At 25.7% G+C, this 21,603-nt stretch overlaps 1 protein-coding gene across 1 annotated transcript; it reads left to right on the top strand.

Annotated features, from left to right (window-relative positions):
* Window positions 1–1,591: 1,591 nt before the first annotated feature.
* Window positions 1,592–17,864, top strand: LOC145834783 (uncharacterized). The gene is made up of 5 exons (XM_082942295.1): window positions 1,592–1,695; window positions 6,232–6,342; window positions 9,487–9,695; window positions 15,508–15,556; window positions 17,279–17,864. The coding sequence occupies exons 1-5, from the start codon at window positions 1,642–1,644 to the stop codon at window positions 17,417–17,419; spliced, it is 564 nt and encodes a 187-aa protein (XP_082798421.1). The 5' UTR covers window positions 1,592–1,641; the 3' UTR covers window positions 17,420–17,864.
* Window positions 17,865–21,603: the final 3,739 nt, after the last annotated feature.

Genomic DNA, 21,603 nt, shown 5'->3' with positions numbered 1-21,603 from the left:
AATTTTGTTGCTTACTACAAAAAAAAAGTAAGGAGTGTAAACTTAACTCAATAAGCATTTTTTGCAATTTTAAAAAAATGTCCAAACTTAAGATCCAATTTTTTTCTTTATCTTTAAAGCTAATAAGATATTTCTTTTATGAGGGGTATCATGTTCAAATAATGATAATTTTAGTAAAACGTGAATAGGTCATGTATGTGCAGTGCTTCTGAACCTTTTTCTAGTGGCGGAACCCTTTTCCAAAGTTCAACTTTTCCGCGGAACCCCTAACTTTAATTTTATATAAAATGTTTAATTAAATAAATGTTCTTTTTTAAATTTCGAAAGGCTTCGCGGAACCCCATTTAAGAAGCACTTATGTATGTCATGTCTTACATAAAAGCAGTTTAGATTAAAAAAAAGCGTGGACCATATTTAACAGTCATAATTAAGTGTATTAAAATAAGTTGAAACTTTAAGAAAATCTAGAATTTTTTTTTTAACTAGTATGTTTTGAGATTTAATATGTAGTCGGACCGAACAACAAGTTTATTTAATAATGTATAAAAAAATACGTCAAAAAAACTTTAAAAGAGTGTAACATAAGACTGTAAAACTTTCAGTTAAAGTTTTATATCATAGAATATTTTTATATGTTTTTAAACTTTTTAAAAACTGGATAACTGAAGTTTATTGGTTTTAGCTATTAAAGTCACTTTAAATCTATACAATTTTCAAAAAATCCAAAATAAAAAATATAAACTAACGAACAAAAATTCTCAGTATATTTTCTTTAAAAATTTAAAAGATTAGTATAATAACTTAAAATAACTCATCCATAACTATAAATAACGTTTTTTGATGATTCTTTACTTAGTGAAATTTATATAGTATTGTTTTTAGATATATATATTGTTTATTGAATTACAAAAAAGCGCTTAAAATATTTGGTCATAGGACCTATCGTACAAAAAATCTTTCGGTTATCGAGTCGCACATCACGGTTACGGATACCTTTTAACGTCTTAACTAGGACTAGTAGTTAGTAGTAGATTATAACTAAAATAAATTTCAGAAACACAACGAGTGTTTTAAAGTATATAAAATGCATTAAAAATCGTTTAGCTTTTTTAGAGTCTTTAAATGCAAACTTTAACTCCAAAACATATAAAAAATGTTTTCACTTGTTTCCTAGTTTTTTTATGTAAAGTTTATTGTTAAAAATTAATCAAGCAATTCGTTTGATAAAAAAAAATTCTGAAGAAGAAAAAATCTTTACATTTAAGGTTTAAAGTACTTTTGAGCGAGATAGTTTATCTCCTCCTCAGAAAACTTTGGTAGTAAGTTTTATGAAAATTTAACTTGTATACATTTAATTTTAGAATAAAATCTTATTTTCATATATTTTATATTATGAAGGAAATAGTGTCTTTCAAACTCATGGTCTGATCTTAGCATTAGCTAGTTTTTCTAAGTGATTTAACTTATAATTTACATTTGTGGAAGTTTGATCCCGTTGTAGATATTTTTAAGTATTGTTTTGAAGCAGGGGATTTTATAAAATCATGTCTAACATCAGATGGTTGGTTATTTATGTTATACACCTGTGTAATTGGTAAGGCATTTCAGTGTTATATTGGAAAGGTATATTAAATTAATACAATGAACACAAATCTGCATCAAGGTTCTATTGAAGCTAATAAGTCAGCATCAAATATTAACAAGAAGTTAGCAGTATGAAAGTATAAGTATGTAAGCGTAAAAAATAATTTTTTAAAGCAATTTTCTTGCAAACGTTTAAGTACTTTTTATTTATTTTTAAGATCTAAAAATTTACTTATGGCTTCTTCAGAGTCTAAACTTGTGGTAGGATGTATTTTTGACGATTTAAAGATTTTTAGTAATTATAAAAACACTTAAAAAAAAAAAACAACTCATACAACTGATTTGCGTAGGCTAATCGAATGAATTTTGGTTTTTGCAATTTTCTTGCAAACTTTCAAGTACTTTATATTTATTTTTAAGATCTAAAAATTTACTTATGGCTTCTTCAGAGTCTAAACTTGCGGTAGGATGTATTTTTGACGATTTAAAGATTTTTAGTAATTATAAAAACACTTAAAAAAAAAAACAACTCATACAACTGATTTGCGTAGGCTAATCGAATGACTCGATTAATCGAAAAAATCAACAAATTACGACAAAAAAAAAACAAGTGATTTTGACTTACCAGTCACGAAAGAAAAGAATAAAAAACGAAAAAGTAGTAGCGTAATAACAACGTTTGTACGGAACAAACCTAAATATGCTGAACAACAAGTAAGTAAAACAATTATTTTAGTATTTTTCAAATATAAAATGAAACAACGGCAATCAATTTGTAGGTGTATTATTTGTGGGATACCGAACCACTTAGAAATGCGTATACTATTGTTACACACGCAAGAAGGATTAATACAGGAGCTAGTACGTATATTACCCACTGGGACTTCTACACTCTGAACAGTAGATCAGTCGGAAAGCTTTCAAATAGTGTATGTTGTTTTTAACTAAGACTAAATAGTTTCTAGCAAAAATTAAACCAATTATAACTTTACACAGGTCATATACGGTTACTTCTTAAATCTATTAAATATAACGAAAGCTAATGATATACTACTTTTGAATGACCAAAATCAAAGACTTGATTTGGAAAAGCTGTATAATGGAATGAAAGTACATCATAGTTTCATAAAAATTGTGAGTTATCATGTATATTATTTCTTAACACTAATACGTATTCGAAACAAAATGATAATATGTTCTCAGATTGTTGAAAGCGAGTCATTTTTTGGATTTTGTCATCTTAAAGCCATCAACCATTGGATTGCAGTAGTTAGTAATTTTTTGTACATAGAATCTAATAGTTTTTAATTTAAACCAACTATGAAAATTTTTGATATGATACAAAATATGATACAAAATAATGAAAATTCATGATTAGCTTAAAAAGTTATTTATTTGTAGTACAAATTTGTATACTAATACTTTGTATTCAGTGTTACTTGTTTAAAACTTGTTAAAGTCTAGTATAGTATCAAAGTAACTCACACTGCACAAGCTATTTTTTCAAAAAGGTAAGATAAAAAAGATTTAAATTAAAGTGAAGAAAGTTTACCACTCTTTTCAGCGAGTTTATACTTCAATTTTAATGAGTCAAGTTATTTTATTAGAGGCCATTTTTAAGGCATTATATCATTGAAAAAAGCTTTATCCGTCTTTAATCTGAGTAAAGTTTGATAACATCGTAGATTGGGTTTGGTGTAGTGTAATAGCTACAAAAAAAACTTGTTGAAAGTTTATATTTCTATAGTAAAAAATTTTTTTTTTTGAAATAAAAGGATTGATTTATAGTTATATTAATGGTCAAGTTGTAAAAAAATAGTCTTGTTTTTTAGTTCAAAGTAAAAACGAATATCATTTTTTTTGATTCATTGAAAGATTCAAAGGGTGAAATACAACAGTGCGAGACTTTTTTAAAATATATGAAGTAAGTTTTGTGTAGTAATTAGACTGATTAATGAATTTTAAATTTACTAATAGACATATATAATTTAATTTACGTTGTACTGCAGCTATTTAAAACTTCAAGTATTTGTTTCTTTATCAACAAAAAATAGTTTTTTATTGTATGTAATGTGGTTATATTTTTAAAAAGAATTTTAAAAATTGTTTTTTATAATAAAGTTGTACTAAGATTTAAGTATAACAGTGACATGTTTCGTTTTGAAATATAATACTACTATTGTGTTGCATGTAAAATATGTTACATTTTTTGTCTACTAACAATAGTTTAGTAGTTACGATTTCGTTTTGCGATAATATTTTTTTTATGGTAGTTCTAAAATGTCTTTGTATTTAGAACGCACGTTAGAAAAAACGAAGAGTTGTTAAAAAAGGTGAACACTTTCAAAGCCGTATTGATAAAACATAACAAGCAAACAGACGGAATAAGCTGTGGAGTTTATGTCATTGAGGTATTACTGATAAAATTATTAAAATACTAGTAAAGAGATAAGTTTATGACTGCGTTTGATATATTTTGGTGAATTAATAAGCTTCGTTTAGTAATAACTAATCTTTTTAGGCTGGTGAAAAAATAATTGAATCTTATCCGTGGCTTCCCAAATCGATACAGCTAACAACTAATTGTACCGAATGTTATGAAAAAAGATTAAAAGTGGCAGCTAAGTTGATAAATGATGGAGGTAAATATAATCTTTACTACGACCGTTAAATGTATAAAACTGTTAACTTAGTTTTAATTATTAGCCCAACTAAGGTACTTAAATCGTCAAAAACAAAACTTATATGAGTTAATCTGGTTAAATTTTCAGTTATAAAAACGACTATCTGCTACATATGCATGCTCAAGACTCCACAAGATACGAATTTAAAAGAAGATGATTATATATGGGTTAGTTCATTGTTTTATGTATAATATAGATTTTCGCTGTAATATACAAACTAATATAAAAACCTAATTGTTTAACGTATCCTATCTTAGGTACAATGCGATAATTGCCAAAAGTGGTATCATAGTTGCTGTATTGACAATTTGCCTAAAGATATAGAAAATGTGAATTGGAATTGCGCATCATGTTCTTACTTGGGGTATATTGATAATTCACACGAGGAAAGTATGTAGCCACTGCATTTACTTTTCTGTTTCTATTTTCTGTTCATTTATTTTAAGCTTGGTTTTAATATAATTCACTTTTTTTTCAATGTATACAGGTTCATTTTTAAGTTCAATTATTTTTAGATAATTTTTCTTATTATTAGTTTAATAAATATCTAATTCAAGTGAAACAAAAACAAAATCAATAAATAAAACAATAATATTGAACTTTATATATTACAAATAATTACTTAAGTTTAAAAGTAATTATATTGTCGTATATTTTTATCTAAACTTTACTTTTATTTCGATATTTCTGCTTTCTGTACACAAAGTTCGATCTTCTTTTAAGCTTTATGTCTTAGCTGTTTTCTTTCATTCTTTTTAAAAAACTTCAACAAATTAATCTTTAATTTAACATTATATTCTTTTTACAAAACTATATTAATTCCAACCCAAAGCAAACTTGAATATGTTTTCTCAAGTGATTAACTCTATATAAGCGTTCATTTAAATTTGATTTCACCAAATAAAAATTCAATCGATTACCCTCAGTTGTTTGAGTAGTTTTTTTTTTTAAGTGTTTTTATAATTACTAAAAATCTTTAAATCGTCAAAAATACATCCTACCGCAAGTTTAGACTCTGAAGAAGCCATAAGTAAATTTTAAGATCTTAAAAATAAATATAAAGAACTTGAAAGTTTGCAAGAAAATTGCAAAAACCAAAATTCATTCGATTAGCCTACGCAAATCAGTTGTATGAGTTGTTTTTTTTTAAAGTGTTTTTATAATTACTAAAAATCTTTAAATCGTCAAAAATACATCCTACCGCAAGTTTAGACTCTGAAGAAGCCATAAGTAAATTTTAAGATCTTAAAATAAAATATAAAGTACTTGAAAGTTTGCAAGAAAATTGCAAAAACCAAAATTCATTCGATTAGCCTACGCAAATCAGTTGTATGAGTTGTTTTTTTTTTAAGTGTTTTTATAATTACTAAAAATCTTTAAATCGTCAAAAATACATCCTACCGCAAGTTTAGACTCTGAAGAAGCCATAAGTAAATTTTTAGATCTTAAAAATAAATATAAAGTACTTGAAAGTTTGCAAGAAAATTGCAAAAACCAAAATTCATTCGATTAGCCTACGCAAATCAGTTGTATGAGTTGTTTTTTTTTTTTAAGTGTTTTTATAATTACTAAAAATCTTTAAATCGTCAAAAATACATCCTACCGCAAGTTTAGACTCTGAAGAAGCCATAAGTAAATTTTTAGATCTTAAAAATAAATATAAAGTACTTGAAAGTTTGCAAGAAAATTGCAAAAACCAAAATTCATTCGATTAGCCTACGCAAATCAGTTGTATGAGTTGTTTTTTTTTTTAAGTGTTTTTATAATTACTAAAAATCTTTAAATCGTCAAAAATACATCCTACCACAAGTTTAGACTCTGAAGAAGCCATAAGTAAATTTTTAGATCTTAAAAATAAATAAAAAGTACTTAAACGTTTGCAAGAAAATTGCTTTAAAAAATTATATTTTACGCTTACATACTTATACTTTCATACTGCTAACTTCTTGTTAATGCATCAAATCCAATTTTTGTCACTCAAAATAATCTACAGGACTATAACCAGCTTATTTGTGCTAACAAAGCTCTTGAATATATCAATGAGACTAAAAGTCGCTTTGTTGATACTTTAACTGTGAGTTTTTCTAATTAGTGTGTTAATTACAGGGTTAAAAATCAGTTTCTGAAACTAAAATGTTTAGTGTAAATATATTCAATATAAAATCAGATTGTTACTAATTTTTCCAGCTTTCTTTTCATTTAGATCAGAGTTTCCCAAATTCATTTACTAAATTGCCCCCTTTTCTAAAATTTGAAAACATAATCGCCCCCCACGATTTTACAAAGTAGTTTTTCTCTTGTTTACAAACTTTTGAGCCAAAAAAAGTTCTGTTCGAAATGTAATTTAGACTAGTACTTTTATGCACGCACTTTTGGGCTGTGTTCAAAGTAGTTTACAGGGTTTGAGAAAATAAGTTACAGTTGTTTTCTTACAAGCCCAGTAAAAATTATAAAAATACTTAATTATTAAAAATCCTTGTGTAATCTGTAATCAATCCTGTTTAAATATGAATTAGTTTGAAACTAAAGAAACTTTTAGGGTAGTGGTGGACAACTTTTGTAGTCAGCAATTCATATTTACTAAAAAATTGTTTCTAGTTTCAACTTATTAAAAAGTGTAATTCTGGGCTGCATAATTTAAAAAAATAAAATATAAGAAAATTAAAAAACTTGAGCAAAATTGTAATAAAATGATTTAGTGTTATTGTGATCTACAAAATACTATTGTGAACTGAAAACCAAATTGAAAGTGTATTTCAAAATATCAAGTATCAAAAAACTAAATTTTGTTAATTTTGTACAAGTAGTTTTCAAGTTAATTAGCTGGTCAAAATTTGACTGGATCTTAACCGTTTGTTACCCATTTGAAATCTTAACTGAAACCTGACATTATAACAATCTCTCATATAACAAATTTCGAACATTCAGAAGTTAACACTAGGTAACTTATTTCAGCCTCACAAAATACTTAAATTATTTTATTAATAGGCATATTCTAGAATTACTATACCAGAGATAAAAAACTATAAAATAATGAACAGTTTATTTTACACATAATAAAATAAATATTAAAACATAACTTCTGATCTAGTTTGAGGAAGTTTGAATGACTGGTTAATTATCTCACATGAAAAGTGGTTTCATCAACAGCTTCAGTTAAGGGCATAGGGGGGGTAAACACCCTTTTTTGGTTTTTTATCTTATTTTATATAGTTTTTACTAAGCTAAAAGATGCTTTTTACAGATTTTAAAAACTCAAAATAATTTTTGAGATATAGCCATCAAAGTCGGAGGCAATAACAGGAACCTTATGGGAGACGCAAACTAAAACGGCAAATAACTAGAAATCACTAAAAATATTTTCATACGTTTTTTGAGATAACTACCTCAAATTTTCAGGAAATGTTCCTTGCAATATTTATAGAATTGTGTCATAACAGAATTTAAAAAAATTAAAAAAATAAAATTTTGTAACAAAAAAACTAAAAAAAAACTGTTTTTTTTGTTTTATTTTTTATGTAAAATTTTTATTTTTTATTTATCTAAAAATTCCTTCCGACTGAATTTTCTAAATATATCAAGGAACATTTCCTAAAAGTTTGAGGTAGTTATCTCAAAAATGTAGGAGAAGATAGATTTTTAGTGAAATAGTCTATTTTTGCTGTTTTAGTTTGCGCCTCCCATAAGGATCATATTGTTGCCTCTGACTTTGACCTGCTATATCTCAAAAACTATTTTGAATTTATTAAATCTGTAAAAAGCATTATTTAGCTTAGTAAAAACTGTATAAAATAAGATCAAAAACCAAAAAAGGGTGTTTACCCCCCCCCCCCTATGCCCTTAAATAAACTACACATTCTAATTGCTAATGTATTAAAAATTACGATAAAACAAAAAACAGTTGTATTAATAGTTTAAAACTCCTTAATATTTAAATTTTTTAACAATAATAAATCAAGTTAGAAAATGTAATTGAGTTTAAGAATCTTTTAAATGAAAAATCGCCCACTTTGGGAAACCCTGATTTAGATACTTGTATTGTTTAACTCTTTTAAGCTTTCATTCTTATACCAGGGTGGCAATTATTGAATGTATGAAAATTTAGGCAAAAAATAGTTAGAAATTCCTGGAATTTTATACACTTTGGAACAGAGCCTGTAATTTTAAACAGTTTTTATTTTAGTTGTAATTAAATTTAATTTAGATAAAAAAATACTATTATACACAAAAAAATAGTGTTTACAATTTTATTTATTGTAAAGTGAGTTTAATGGTGCAATACAGTATCTTTTCAGAAAGTTTATATAATAAAATGCAATTTTTATCATAAATACTATTTTGAACTTACTATATTTTATATTTACTATACTTACATATAAGAAATATGTATTTCTTCAACTTTAATAGCTCTGCTGAAGTGTGTTAACTTTTTAACACATAGAAACATGTGTTACTTAAATAATGTAAGAGTACTGTTTAAATGTGTTATTATTATTTTTAGAATATCATGGTAGTTTTTGTTTTAAATTTGAAATTAATATTTATCATAACTTGAGTTTATATTAAACAGAATCAGGCAAGAGAAACAAAATTTTAACTATGCATTGAAAAGTTTTAATACACTTAGTTATTTTAGTTACTTGTATAGCTTAATTAAATTATATTGTTTTATACGTTGTTAAATTATAGATAAAGTCGTTTTAAAAACATGTAAATACTTGTTTTCAGTAAAAAAAAATAAAAATTTGAATTAAAAAAAAAACATACATTGAAGTTAATAAATAGGCATTCAAGTGAGTACTATATGCAGCAAGATTAAAGTTATTAAAATTAAGTTTAAAAAAAAGTACAAACTATCTAAAATATAAAGTTAACTAATATGTTTACATAAATTATACACAAACTTTGTTTTTTAATCCCAATTTTTTTATACTTTAAATGTTGAATCTTTGAAAACCATATTCTCATATGTTTAATGAACATCTAATTCCGAAGCATACAACCTTCCTTTAAATTATTTAGAAGAGAAATAAACCCAAGGTTAAAATAGTTTTTACCAAAAAGTAAACATTTTTTTTAGGAAATAGAAAAATATTCAGGATGACTCAGGGCAGTTTTTGGTCATTTAGGACAGTTTTTTTGACTCAAAGAGCTGCAACCCTGCTTTAAGGTTAAAATAATGTTTTGAATTACTCTAACATTTTTTGTTACTTAACAGAGATTCAAAGAAATATCTTCAGCAAACTCTACATTAAATTTTCAACAACCGGGTATTGAACGTTTAAAAAGAATTGAGAGTTCTCTAGCAAGTAATCTTGAGTGTTTCAAAAAGTTGCACGAGTTGTATGATGTCTGTTCTCAGCCAAGGGTTCAACTAAAAGCTGAGCTTCAAAGTGGCAACAAAATTCTTGATTTACCAATTTCAAGGTAAGATTAGTTTATGTAATACTTACCAAGTTTGGAAAATAATTTTTTATTTTTTAAAGAAGATGATAAACACTTTTTTAGAAGGAGAATACTAAAGTTTTACAAAACGAAATACTTTTAACTTAAATGTGTTAAAACTTAAAATGTGTAAACATTTTTAAAGAAGTATTTGTTTATCAACTTATAAACAAAAATTTTAAATTTTCATACAGTTGTAGAAGTATTTACCTAGTTTTAGTTATGTTTTATGTTACAGACTTTATCATTCTTGTAATTAGTTTGTGAATAAACTCAACCAAGAAAGATATATTTATTTAACAGTTTGTTTTTTTCAGTGATTTTAGAAGGTTGTGAGAAAGAGCTGTAAATTTAGATTACGTCTAAAAAAGTTTTATTTTTTGAGTCTAAAATCATCTTTAGCTTGCCATGGACTTTACATAATATAATTTTAATTATGTTTTCTGAAAGTTACATATAAATAATTTATAAAATCTGTTTGTTTTTGCTACCAATTATTATAATGAAATAGTCTCTCTTAAGCAACTTAAGGTCAATAGGGAGTCTAACTTTTATGCAGGATTTACTGTAGATTAAACATTATAGTATACCTTTTAAAATTGAGAAGTCCTTTATTTTCTGCTACTAAATTTTTATTTATCTCATTATTTTAAGAAACTTATTATCACAACACTGTTTATTTTAATTTCTGTTTTTTTAAGACTTTTAGGGTAAAGCTTTTACTAAGTCCATAGGGGTTCGAAATTTTTTGAAATAAAAACTTATATAGGCTCCTATATGAAAGCTTCAAGTATTTACTATAATCAACTTTTTACAAAATGTGGAATTTAATTTACAGAAAATGTTACTTTTGAAAAAGCTATGTACACCACCTGGGTTACCACACACTTAGGGTACTCAGGGTATTTTGGAATTCTAAATAATCTCAGGGTAACTAAGGATATTTCTACTTTTTTTTTAAATAAGTATGACTCAGGACAGTTTTGATTTTTTATAAAAATCTTGGAATATTTTTAATAATTTTTTAAATTCTCAGGACAGGTTTTTTTTCTATGTGTAGAATGAGTTTTAGTTGATCCAGTTTCAATATTTTGTAATTTTATATAACCAATTTTGTTCAAAAACCTGATTTTTTATGATTTGGATATAGTTATTTAACAATTTTTAGCCTTGCAGCTAGTTTTTCAGTATTCTTAGAAATAACAATGTGGTTTTTATTTTAAATATCAAATTAATGTTTATTATGATTTGAACTTATTCATGCAAGTGAGTACTTTATGAGGCAAAATTAAAGTTAGTCAATTAAAATGTCAAAAAAAAAAAACTTTTTTAAACATAAAATTATCCATAAACTTTATTTTTTAATCTCAACTGATTTAAACTTTTAATGTTAAATTTTCGAAAACATTATTTCTTATAAGTTTAGTGAACATCTAATACAGAAGTATACACATTAGGTTGTTTATGAATAAGGCAACCTTTGAGTTTTCAGCTAAAAACATTTTTACACTTGTCAAATACCAAAAAGACACACTATACAAAATTTTAGATAATTTGAAGAAAATTTTATCTTAGCAAAATTCGCTAACATTGTTGGCAAGCATAGTTACAATACGCTACAATCAAAGCAAACGCTCTTTTGTTTTAGCAGGCACTTTTTAGATTGTTAGTAAACCAGCTTTCACTATTTTTTGTTAGAATCACATTTAATATCACTTAAATTGTATTTTAGCGAAAATATACGTTCTGCTTTCGTTGTTTTTTAGCGAATGTTGCTCAGCACTGCACTTTATTTTGTAGTCTACTGACTTCAATAAACACCGCTGAGAAACGAAAGCAAGTGTAATTCCTTTCGTGTAATTTACAACCGTTTTTCGAGCTTTACACTTCTACAGTGAATTATTTTCCTCTAAGAATTGCCGAAAAACTAAAGCAAAGGTAGTTTATTACACTTCCCAGCTTACGTAGTTTGCTACAACCGTTTTTTGAGCTCTATACTTCTACAGTGAATTTTATTCCTGTAAGAATCGCCGAAAACGAAAGCAAGTGTATATTTCGACCTGTATTGATTTCCAGCTCGTTGTTTTTTAACAACCGTTTCTCTAGTAGAAACTTCTATTGTAGTTCAACCAAAGGGGACTTTTAGACGTTTCATACACTTTAAGTCCTAGCTTGGCTCTGACTTCAGTAAGAATAGCTGAGGACTATACAAACGCTAATACTTTTAATAAAAGTTGCCTTGCAAACAAACAATTGCGCTCTGACTTGCATGCGTGTGAGTGTTATTTTTTATCGCTTGTTGTTTAACATTGTAAAATAAATTTAGAGTGCCGAACCTATACTTTTAGTATTCACAGAAGAAGGTAATTAAGTAAGTGTAATATTAATCTAATTAGTGTACCGTATTTTGTTCTCTATTAAAACTAGATAGTGAAGTATACGTTGAAATCACTAAGTAAAAATTAAGAATTTAATTTCTAGTCTATTTTTAGATAATATATTAGGTAAATATTAAAATCTTTGTAGACTAAGTTAAATAAGAACGATAGTTAATATTAAAAATTGTTTAAAATATTTCATAAAGAGTATCTCAAGACAACTAGTTAAACGTAGGTACGATCTAGTTAGTCACAAATAAGGTATTCTATTTATAGTAAGCTATGAGTACTACCAGTAAAAAGCCGAAGGCGCTCTCGGCCAACAGCCTTACAAAGCTAGTTGATAAGCACGCTACGCGTGCCCAACCGGCCGAGAAGACATCAGGTACTAGTAGGCAAACTCATAAAGGTAATCCCGAGCTTGATACAGTTCCTGACCAACACAATGTGTTATCAGACCCAACTGTAACAGCAGAGGGTTATAATATGTTGCAATTATCACAAAAACACATTGTGAACAATTTAACAGAAGTTTTTATGGTGGCACTTATTGATTTTTTGAAAAAAAAAACTGTAAATTCAAGAAAACTTACAGATAAGAATTGAATTAAAAAAATCAAGAATTGACTTCATAAAACTTTCTTTAAATTGTCTTAAGTTGTGCGCAATAAATGTGTTTATGTGGTAATTGCCACATGTAAAAAAAGATCAGTAAAAAACTTGCAAGGTCAAAATTTTTTGGTCCCATACAGTTTACATTGGGTTGATTTTCAGAAAATCAAATTCTGCTAAAGTGAACATTTCTTCAAATCATCTTGAATTTTACACAGGGTGTTTATTTTTAGTTGTTAACTCAAAGTTCACCTCAAAGGACTCTTATTTATATGCACCCTAATATACATACAACCTTCCTTTTAATTATTAAGAAGAAAAATGAACATGAGGTATAAGTAGTTTGAGCCAGAGGTGAATTTTTTTTTAAGGATTTGAAAAAAAACTCGGGATGACGCAGGGGATTTTTTGGTCACCCAGGCAGTTTTTTCTGACTCAAAGTGTGGAAACCCCGAGACAACATGCAGACCAGAGAAAGCAGAAAAATACAGGTCTTTTGTAGAAATTCTTAAAATTCCATATACTTTTTGATTTTATTGAGCTATAGATTAAAATAGAAATAATAATCCTTTCAAAGTGTAATTATTTCCCACATTTGATTCTCAAAAAAAAAAAAAAGGATAAAAATACAAAATAAAAAGCACTTTAAAAAAAAATTGTCTTTAAAAACTAATAAGTATAAAATAAAATGTAAAAATTAATAAAGCATTGATTAAAATTTGGAGAAATATCCAGTTTTTTATAGCCATAAGAGGTGGTGTGAGGTACTTTTTTTACAAGTTAATCTTATTTTAAAGATCTTTAACTTGGCAAGCTATAACCTTTAACCTATTTCAGCAATTCAAAGTAGTTGTTGGTATATAAACATACATGTTTTAGATATAAAATAAGGTAGTTATTTTAAAACTATTCAAAATTTAAAGCTAATCGTTTGCTAACAGAGATCCTAGCGAAACAAGTTCACTGGAATATATAATTTTAAATTTACAAAGTCCTTTGTCTTTATTAAACTAACACATGTTTCTGTAATAAACAGAGTAATATTAAAAATATCAACAGTAATTATATATTATTGTAGAGATCCTAGCGAAACAAGTTCACTGGAATATATAATAACAAATTAACCCAGTATTCTTTGTTAATAAAAATATTACATGTTTCTATGTGTTAAAAAGTTTACACACTTCAACGGAACTCTGTAAAAGAATAAATACTGTAAGGAAAGAACAAAAGCTAAAGTAGGTATATAAATGTGTTTCTTAAAAATAAGAATAGTTGCTATAGATTATTGTTGATTAATTGTTAATAATAGATACAATACATTAAGTAAAATCCGACTGTTTTAAAACTATATAATGTTTGTAATGTTCTTAAGCGAGCCTTCAATTTTAATAGGTTCTTGTATGTTATTTCTACTCTTAGTATCAACAAACATCACTAACTTGTTAATACACAGAAACATGTTTGAGTTTAATAAAGAAAGATTACTTTGTAAATTTTTTATTATCTTAAAACTATAAGTTTTTCAAAACTAATTTTGGTTTTAAAAATTTCCATTTACTTCAAAACCCCAGGAAAGGTTTTAGGGCAATTTTAAGTATAACTGAGGGTCAAATAAATCAAAGATCCAGTAAAACCTCATTATTTATTTCAGGCTAAAGAGCATAAAATAAAGAAGCTAAAAAAAATCACAATTTTTTATTTGGTATATAAAAATTATAAAAAAAAGGTTTTTGCAAGCAATATTTTAAAGCATATTTACTTTTTTTTAATAATTTTTTTAATTAAAAAATATAATATTCTGAGTTTTCAAACAATGAATTTTGTTTTTCGATAAACACTACACCATTTTTAAGAAAAATAGATAAGTATATTTGTAAGTAAATATCTAAGATAATTTTGTTGTTTTCTGCAACCAATTATAAAGAATTTCGATTAATTTTTGAATAAAAAAAAATGGTAAAATAATCAAAAGCTATTTGGATTACTTAAACTTCATAACCTCTGAAATGCTTGAAGGAGAAAAGAAATAAAACCACTTTTTAAAACGAGAAATTTAGTTCTGCCCAACTAAGTATAACTATTTATTTGATTAGAATGTCCTAATTATTACAAAGGTATCAAATGGCAAAAAGTCTTAATGGATATCATTTAAAATTTCCGATGTAACTTTTATTTATAAAAAGTGTAATAAAAAATGAACTTTGCCACACGACCATCAACAACAGTATCCAAGACAACCACTTAATAAAAAGTACAAATAATGTTCTTTGTGAAACTTCTTAAATTAATTAATTAACATTTATAAAAATACTTCAGATTCTTTTTAAACAAATTTATATTTAGTTTTATTTTGAATTAGTTTATAAACTTTAACTTTCATTGCTTAAAATTATTGTAAGGTTTAGTTCTTAGTGTACAAAAGTAATGTTGGATTATAATAAAATTTTAATTTTTACTCTTGATATAATGCAACTAATTAATTTAAATTTCAGAGTAACCAACCTAATAATTTTAATATCTGTCAGCTTTGTTTGTTAATTTATCTGTTGAAAACACAAAAAGTTTACAAGCTTTTATAAAAAAATTGTTACACTTTTTGAACCAAATATTTTTTAAGTAAATTTTTATATCTGATTATTACCAACAAAGAATTAAGCTTTCTATTAAAAATTTATGGAAACACTGGTACTAATAAAACTTTATAAAATGAACCTAGTTTATTTGGTATTTAAGTATCTAGCTACTTAGTTCTAAATGTATATTTGATATAATCACTGAATAATCAGTTATAAATTTTACAGCCCAGAAGAATCAGAAGATAAAAATAAGCCAATGAGTCTATCTGAACAGGTTTGCCGAAGTTAAACTAGATATTCAAATTATTGAGCTACTTAAGCATTAGTTTTCTTCTAAATTTTCATTTTTGTAATGCTATATCATCCTAAACTATAAGTTAGAATATAGATAATTCAAAAATGTTGATTATATTGCATACGAAAGATTTTTTCCCACTTAACATCATAAGTATAAGTTATATGTTGTGATATTTTCTTTTTACCTTTTTTTTTCTCAAAAATATCGATGTAAGTGTAAGAATATTTTAATAAATGAAAAACAATTGTTACTCTTTTTTTTTTGTACTTAGGCTTGATAAAGTAATAGATAAGTGGTAATTACAGTCATAAATTTACTATGTAAATAATGTTGATAAATAATGTGATGAAAATAAAGTAACTATGTTGGCTAAATGTTATGATACTTTTAATGATTAATATAAGGTTTAAGACGCAATACTTATATTATAATTATTACCTGGTTTTAAGAAAAGGCTGAACTAGTTTGAACTTTGTAAAGCTTCTTAAAAAGTTCGAGCTAGTTTAAGTATTTTCAAATCAGACTAGTTTTAGTTTTTATATCAATTTTGTTAATACGAGTTAAAGAAGGTTTTTTGTTATTGTATTTACCAGTGTTCCTCAAAATGTACACAGTAGGATTGCGAAACACTGGTTTATGGTATTAAAGATATAAGAAAGTTATCTGAGCTTCTTCTACCACTGATTAGTAATAACTTTAAATTATATGAGCTTATACCAAAGTTTACCCAACTCATTTTTGTATTTGTACACTTGACAGTTAAAAATATCAGCTCTTTTATTAGAAATTCTCTGTTCCAAGTTAATTATCCATTTTATTTTTTGCCTAAATGGTAGCTAATATTGCCCATGAAGGGTTATACTGCCCCTTTTAAAAAACTGCTGCTTATACCCACAGTTTCAGGGTAGTTTTAATTAGTGATCTATGATGTCTTGGTCTTTTTTATTTATTATCCGGCCATGTCATAACAAAAAAAGTTAGATCGCGTAAAATGTTAAGTCACTCAGGCAAGTTTTTTTCTATAGAAAATCTATTTTTCTAAGGATAATTTTGGTTAATCGTTTCTCATACTTAAATTCAGTATAATAACAATGGCCATTAACATAAGTTGACTGATTTCAGATAAGACAGTGTTTACTACAGAGCTATTTAAAATTATTTTAATTTTTATTGGTAAATAATAGGTATACATCTGAAAATATTCTTAAGTTTGAAAGTATAAAATAAGGATTGCTTTTACAATACTTTTAAATTTTGTTTCGAATAATTTCTTTATCTTAATAATTTCTTTTTAAAAATAAGTCATACTAGACTGCACCGCTAGATCATCAACAATAGTCTTTGTGACATTCTGCAACCTGGTTTCGTCCTTTTTAATACTTTTCAGGAATACATAGTCACAATGAACCATTTTATTGATCAAACCAACGTGGATGAACGCTTCAGTATGAAGGTGTATGATATAAAAATATGATACAACGGTTCGTTGTGACTATGTCTTTTAAAGCTGAATACCAGTTCTTTACCACCTAGTGTTTTTATTGATTTTGACGTGAAAAAAATCCGAAAAAATCTAAAAACTCGTGAATAAACCCAAAGAATTTTTTTTTGAAATTTTGTAACCAGTAGTATCATGTTTTGTTTTTTTACTGTTGTAAGCTAATATTTTTGAAGGTAAATACTTGAAAATTTTATTAGGAGTTGACGAGAAAGAAGGAGGAAATGGAAGAAATATTGAAAATAAAAAGGGAAGAATTGAAAAAATTAGGGGAAGATATGCAAGATCTAAATAATCTCGTCTTTACTTCGTTCAATTGGCAAAGTAAAGAAGAAAGATAAATTTTTAAGCCCTTATGACAAATTGGTATGAGCTGTCGATCTATGTAAAAAATTACCTTGTGGTTTTGACATTTTGTATATTTCTTGATATGTTTAATTTTAGAAAGTCAACTATTTAAATTTGATCAACTTTAAATTTAGCTTGGGATTTTTAAAGCTGTTTTTGAATTTTTTACTTTCTATCTGACAAAATGTTTCAAGTTTTCAACTAACTTACAGTTTTTGATTTTAGTGAATAATAATGTAATAATGAATTTAAGCTGTAGTCTCTTTGTAGATATAAAATAGTTTTTGTATATTTTAAACTTATGTATATTTCACATATGTAAGTACATTTCTAGAAAAGCTTTAATATCTAAAACATTATTCTTTTTAAATCTGTTCAGTATTAATTTAAAATGATTTATGATTTTTTTCAAACTTATATCAGATAAATAAACAATCTTAGTTTTATTTTTGTTTTTATCTTCAAAATTTTTAAGCACAATAAAGTTTACTGTGCTTAAAAATTTAGTATGCTTAATATAAAAAAATGCTCGATTGCTTGTTTAAATAAATTAGTATTAGACGTAATTTCTATAAATTAGTTTAAACTTATTATACTAAAAGCTGCTGAAAATTGAAAATATGATACTTTTTTTAAGTTACAAACTTGAAAAAAATATGATACTTTTTTTAAGTTACAAACTTGAAAGCAACTTATAACGTCTTACAGTATAAGTTTTGGCGATTATTACATTATACACCGATCGTATTAAATGCATGGTAAGAAAAAATCTTATTTGAAGAATCAAATAAAAGTACTCCAATATTAAAAAAAAATAAAGATAAAAATAAAAAAATAGTCAACTGAATTGTCTGTCAAGCAATGATTAAAAAAGTAATTAAAAAGCTTGTTTTTGAAGCTTTATCACAAAAAAATAAAACATTATTATTGACGTTGTTTGCATCTCGTGAATGTTTAATACATGGTTAGCTTTTAAAAGTTTGTAAGAGTTTATAGTTTATAAAAAACAAAATAAAACTTAAAAGTTTCAGTATACTAGGGTTGCCACAAAACCTGGAATCCCAAAAAAACCTGGAGTTTAAGATATGTTGAACAAAAAAAAAAACTGAAATTTTGAATAAAAATCACTAAAACCCTCGTATTTTAAACAATTTTTGCATGTTAAGTATGTAAGTTAATTGGGCTATCCATTTTACAAGGCCTAAAAAGTATATTACTAAATTTAATAATAGGATTATATAAAGACGATGGACTTATAGCTGTAGAAAAGAAAAAGCAATGTAGAAATCAAATAAATTAAGAAAAAAATGCACAAATTTACTGAAAGCATAAGCATAAATTTAATTATAGGAAACCCTTCTTGGAAGATTGACTACTTAGATCTAAATTTCAACCTACTGAACCATACATTCTACCCACACAGAAAAGACAACAACAAAATAAATTCAAAATCAAACCACCTACCAACCATACTCAAACAAATCCCAAAAATGCTAGAGGCCAGACTTTCTAAAAATTCAAGTAACAAAAACCTGTTCAACAACCTAAAAGAAGACTATAATGATGCTTTAAAGATAGATGGATACAATTATGAAATTAACTAAACAGAAGAACGCAAAAATAAAAAAAGAAACAGAAAAGAAAGATTATATGGTTCAATCCCCCATATTGCAATTCGGTCAAAACAAACATAGGTAAAAAGCCTCTAAAAATAATAGACATACACTTTAGAGAAAATAGTAAGTTGAAAAAAAAATTAAACAAAAACAATTTAAAATTAAGCTACAGCTGCACGACAAACATTGAAACAATAATAAAAAACCACATCAAAAAAGTAATAAACAACAATAAAATAACTAAAGATGAATTTAACTAAAAAATGAAAACAATAACTACTAATTAAGTTGGAAAATACTACAAAGGGAAAAAATCTAAACCAGGAGTAATAACATGCATGTTGTGCTTAAAAGAAGCTTCATTAATACAGGAATCTGATACAAATTGCATCAACAAAATAACAGAGTTAATGAACTCATGCAGACACAGAAAAAAATATTAATAAACTGGAAAGCAGACAAAACTTAAATCAGATTATAATACTAGTACAAAATAGGTTTTCGACTTTTTCATTGAGTTTTGTTGATATTTGGTTTAAATTAAAAAAAAATTAGATAGTTCTAAATTCAACTTAGATGTTTTTTTAAATAGTCCTTAAATCCGTTTAAATTTCAACTATTACATTAACTTAAATAAAATAAGATTTTTTTGAAATTTTTCAGTGACTTAAAGTTTTGTTAATGTTTTGTCGATACTTGGCTTAAAATTTAAGTTTTAGATAGTTTTTAATTTCATTTAGATAAATTTAAAGGTATAAATATCTTTGAATTTTTTTTTTTAAAGCTCTTAATCCTCTTTATTTTGTTTTTAACTCAGTATATTAATTTAATACAATTCGTTTGAAAATTAGAACTAATTTTACCTAATTATACACTGATAAGTTTGAATTTTCGAATATGTAACGTTTTTGTTTAGACTTTCATGCATGAGTGATTTTTAAATAACGTTATAAATAAGCAACATTGTTATGTGCAGTTTATTATTTTATTTAACTTGAAGAGGTTACAACTTTTTATCACCGAAACCCGGTTATGAATAAAATATTTAACTTGCACATCTTTATTTACATGTTAAGTAGTAAAACTTAGATATGACACGAATAATCTATTATATTGCTAAAAATTTTTGTTATTATCAATTATTTTCTCTTAAACACATTTAAAGTAGCTTTACAATATTTTTTCAATGTTAAGTAATATTTAACACAGTTTTTAACCATAAAACTAACTTTAAACTAAATATAGACCAAAAACCTTGTACTTTTAAAAAGCTGGAAGAAATTCAAAAACATATGAGAAATTTCTCAAAGACCAGTTGTAACCCTGGTATACCGATCAATTGAAATTAAACAACGTGTTATGTCTAAAAATCTTGTTCGTATGTCTGGCTATTATATGTTATCCATGGTTTTGAAGCTTGAAAACTCCGTTAGCTAGAAGTTGTTTTGGGTGGCGGTTTAAGTTTATTATAAAAAGAGTAAACCAAACTTTTATGTTTTTGATCATTTTAGTTGTTGGTAGAAGTAAGTAAGTTTTTATAAAACTAACAAGTTTAAAAGTTTATTTAGCTTTTAAATACACGGCTGTCACTTCTTTATTTAAATTCATAAAATCCATTTTTAACTCAAATGAAAGGAGTTTTTATAAGTTATAACGAATAAGTTTCTTTTATAAATTTATTTTTTGAAAAATTTTCAAACATACCTGCTAAAACTCATTTGTTGTCATACAAAGCTGAAAAGGTACTTATAAAATGATTTGTTGTGCTCTCGTCCTCATACCGTCCAAAATTTCGTGCCTCGTAGTAGCTAGATTACAGGCGCATATAAAAAACAAAAAAAATATATATTATCGTACAGTTTAATACCACTGCGACAAAATATCTTAATACTTTACCACTTTTTATAGTTGTTTACAAAAAATTGTTTAAGAAACGTAATGACTAGTTGTATTGTAAGCTATAAGTGTTATCAATTAAAAAATAAACTATATAACATGATTTACACCTAAACAGACAACTATATAGCTTATGAATTTTAAGATAGACTTTAGAAGTTTTTATGGTGCTAAATATTTATAAAATTCAGGCTAATTTGTAAGTTTTTAATAAATCATTAGATTATATTTCGTTAAAAAGAAAATTAAAAACTTTTTTCCATAAATGCAGCTAATAATGATAGACCATATTTTTTCAAACTCATCTACTAAGTTTTCTACTTGGCGGCTTTAAAAAAAGCACTTTCTTCTGAGCAGTTTAATTAGCATTTAAACTATAAATAAACTAACTATCTATTTAGTTATCCTCTTAACAACTTTAACACCGTACTTAAAACCAGCAATTTAATTATTGTAAGTACAAATATATCAAGTAATTTTAAAGATTAGTTTTAAATCTATAATAATAGTGATTCTCAAGGTAATTAGTGATCATTCCTACTCGTCTGTTTACTTTCTTTAGATAGTTAATAGTATTTGTCATTTAATATCCAAAATTTTTATTATTTTTTAAATTTTTGTTTTTTTGTTCAAAAGTTGATTTGTTTGGTTACATTAACATTGGT

Source organism: Thalia democratica, chromosome 4 (genome assembly GCF_965202585.1).
Source record: "Thalia democratica chromosome 4, ktThaDemo2.hap1.1, whole genome shotgun sequence".
NCBI lineage: Eukaryota > Metazoa > Chordata > Thaliacea > Salpida > Salpidae > Thalia > Thalia democratica.
This window is presented reverse-complemented; position numbering and strand designations above follow the sequence as displayed.

Excerpts from the sequence above, each read along its gene's own strand:
- LOC145834783 (XM_082942295.1), top strand. The coding sequence starts at position 1,642 with ATGAACACAAATCTGCATCAAGGTTCTATTGAAGCTAATAAGTCAGCA. Across the intron at positions 6,343-9,486 it reads GCTTTGTTGATACTTTAACT|AGATTCAAAGAAATATCTTC; the intron begins GTGAGTTTTTCT and ends GTTACTTAACAG. Across the intron at positions 15,557-17,278 it reads CAATGAGTCTATCTGAACAG|GAGTTGACGAGAAAGAAGGA; the intron begins GTTTGCCGAAGT and ends AAATTTTATTAG.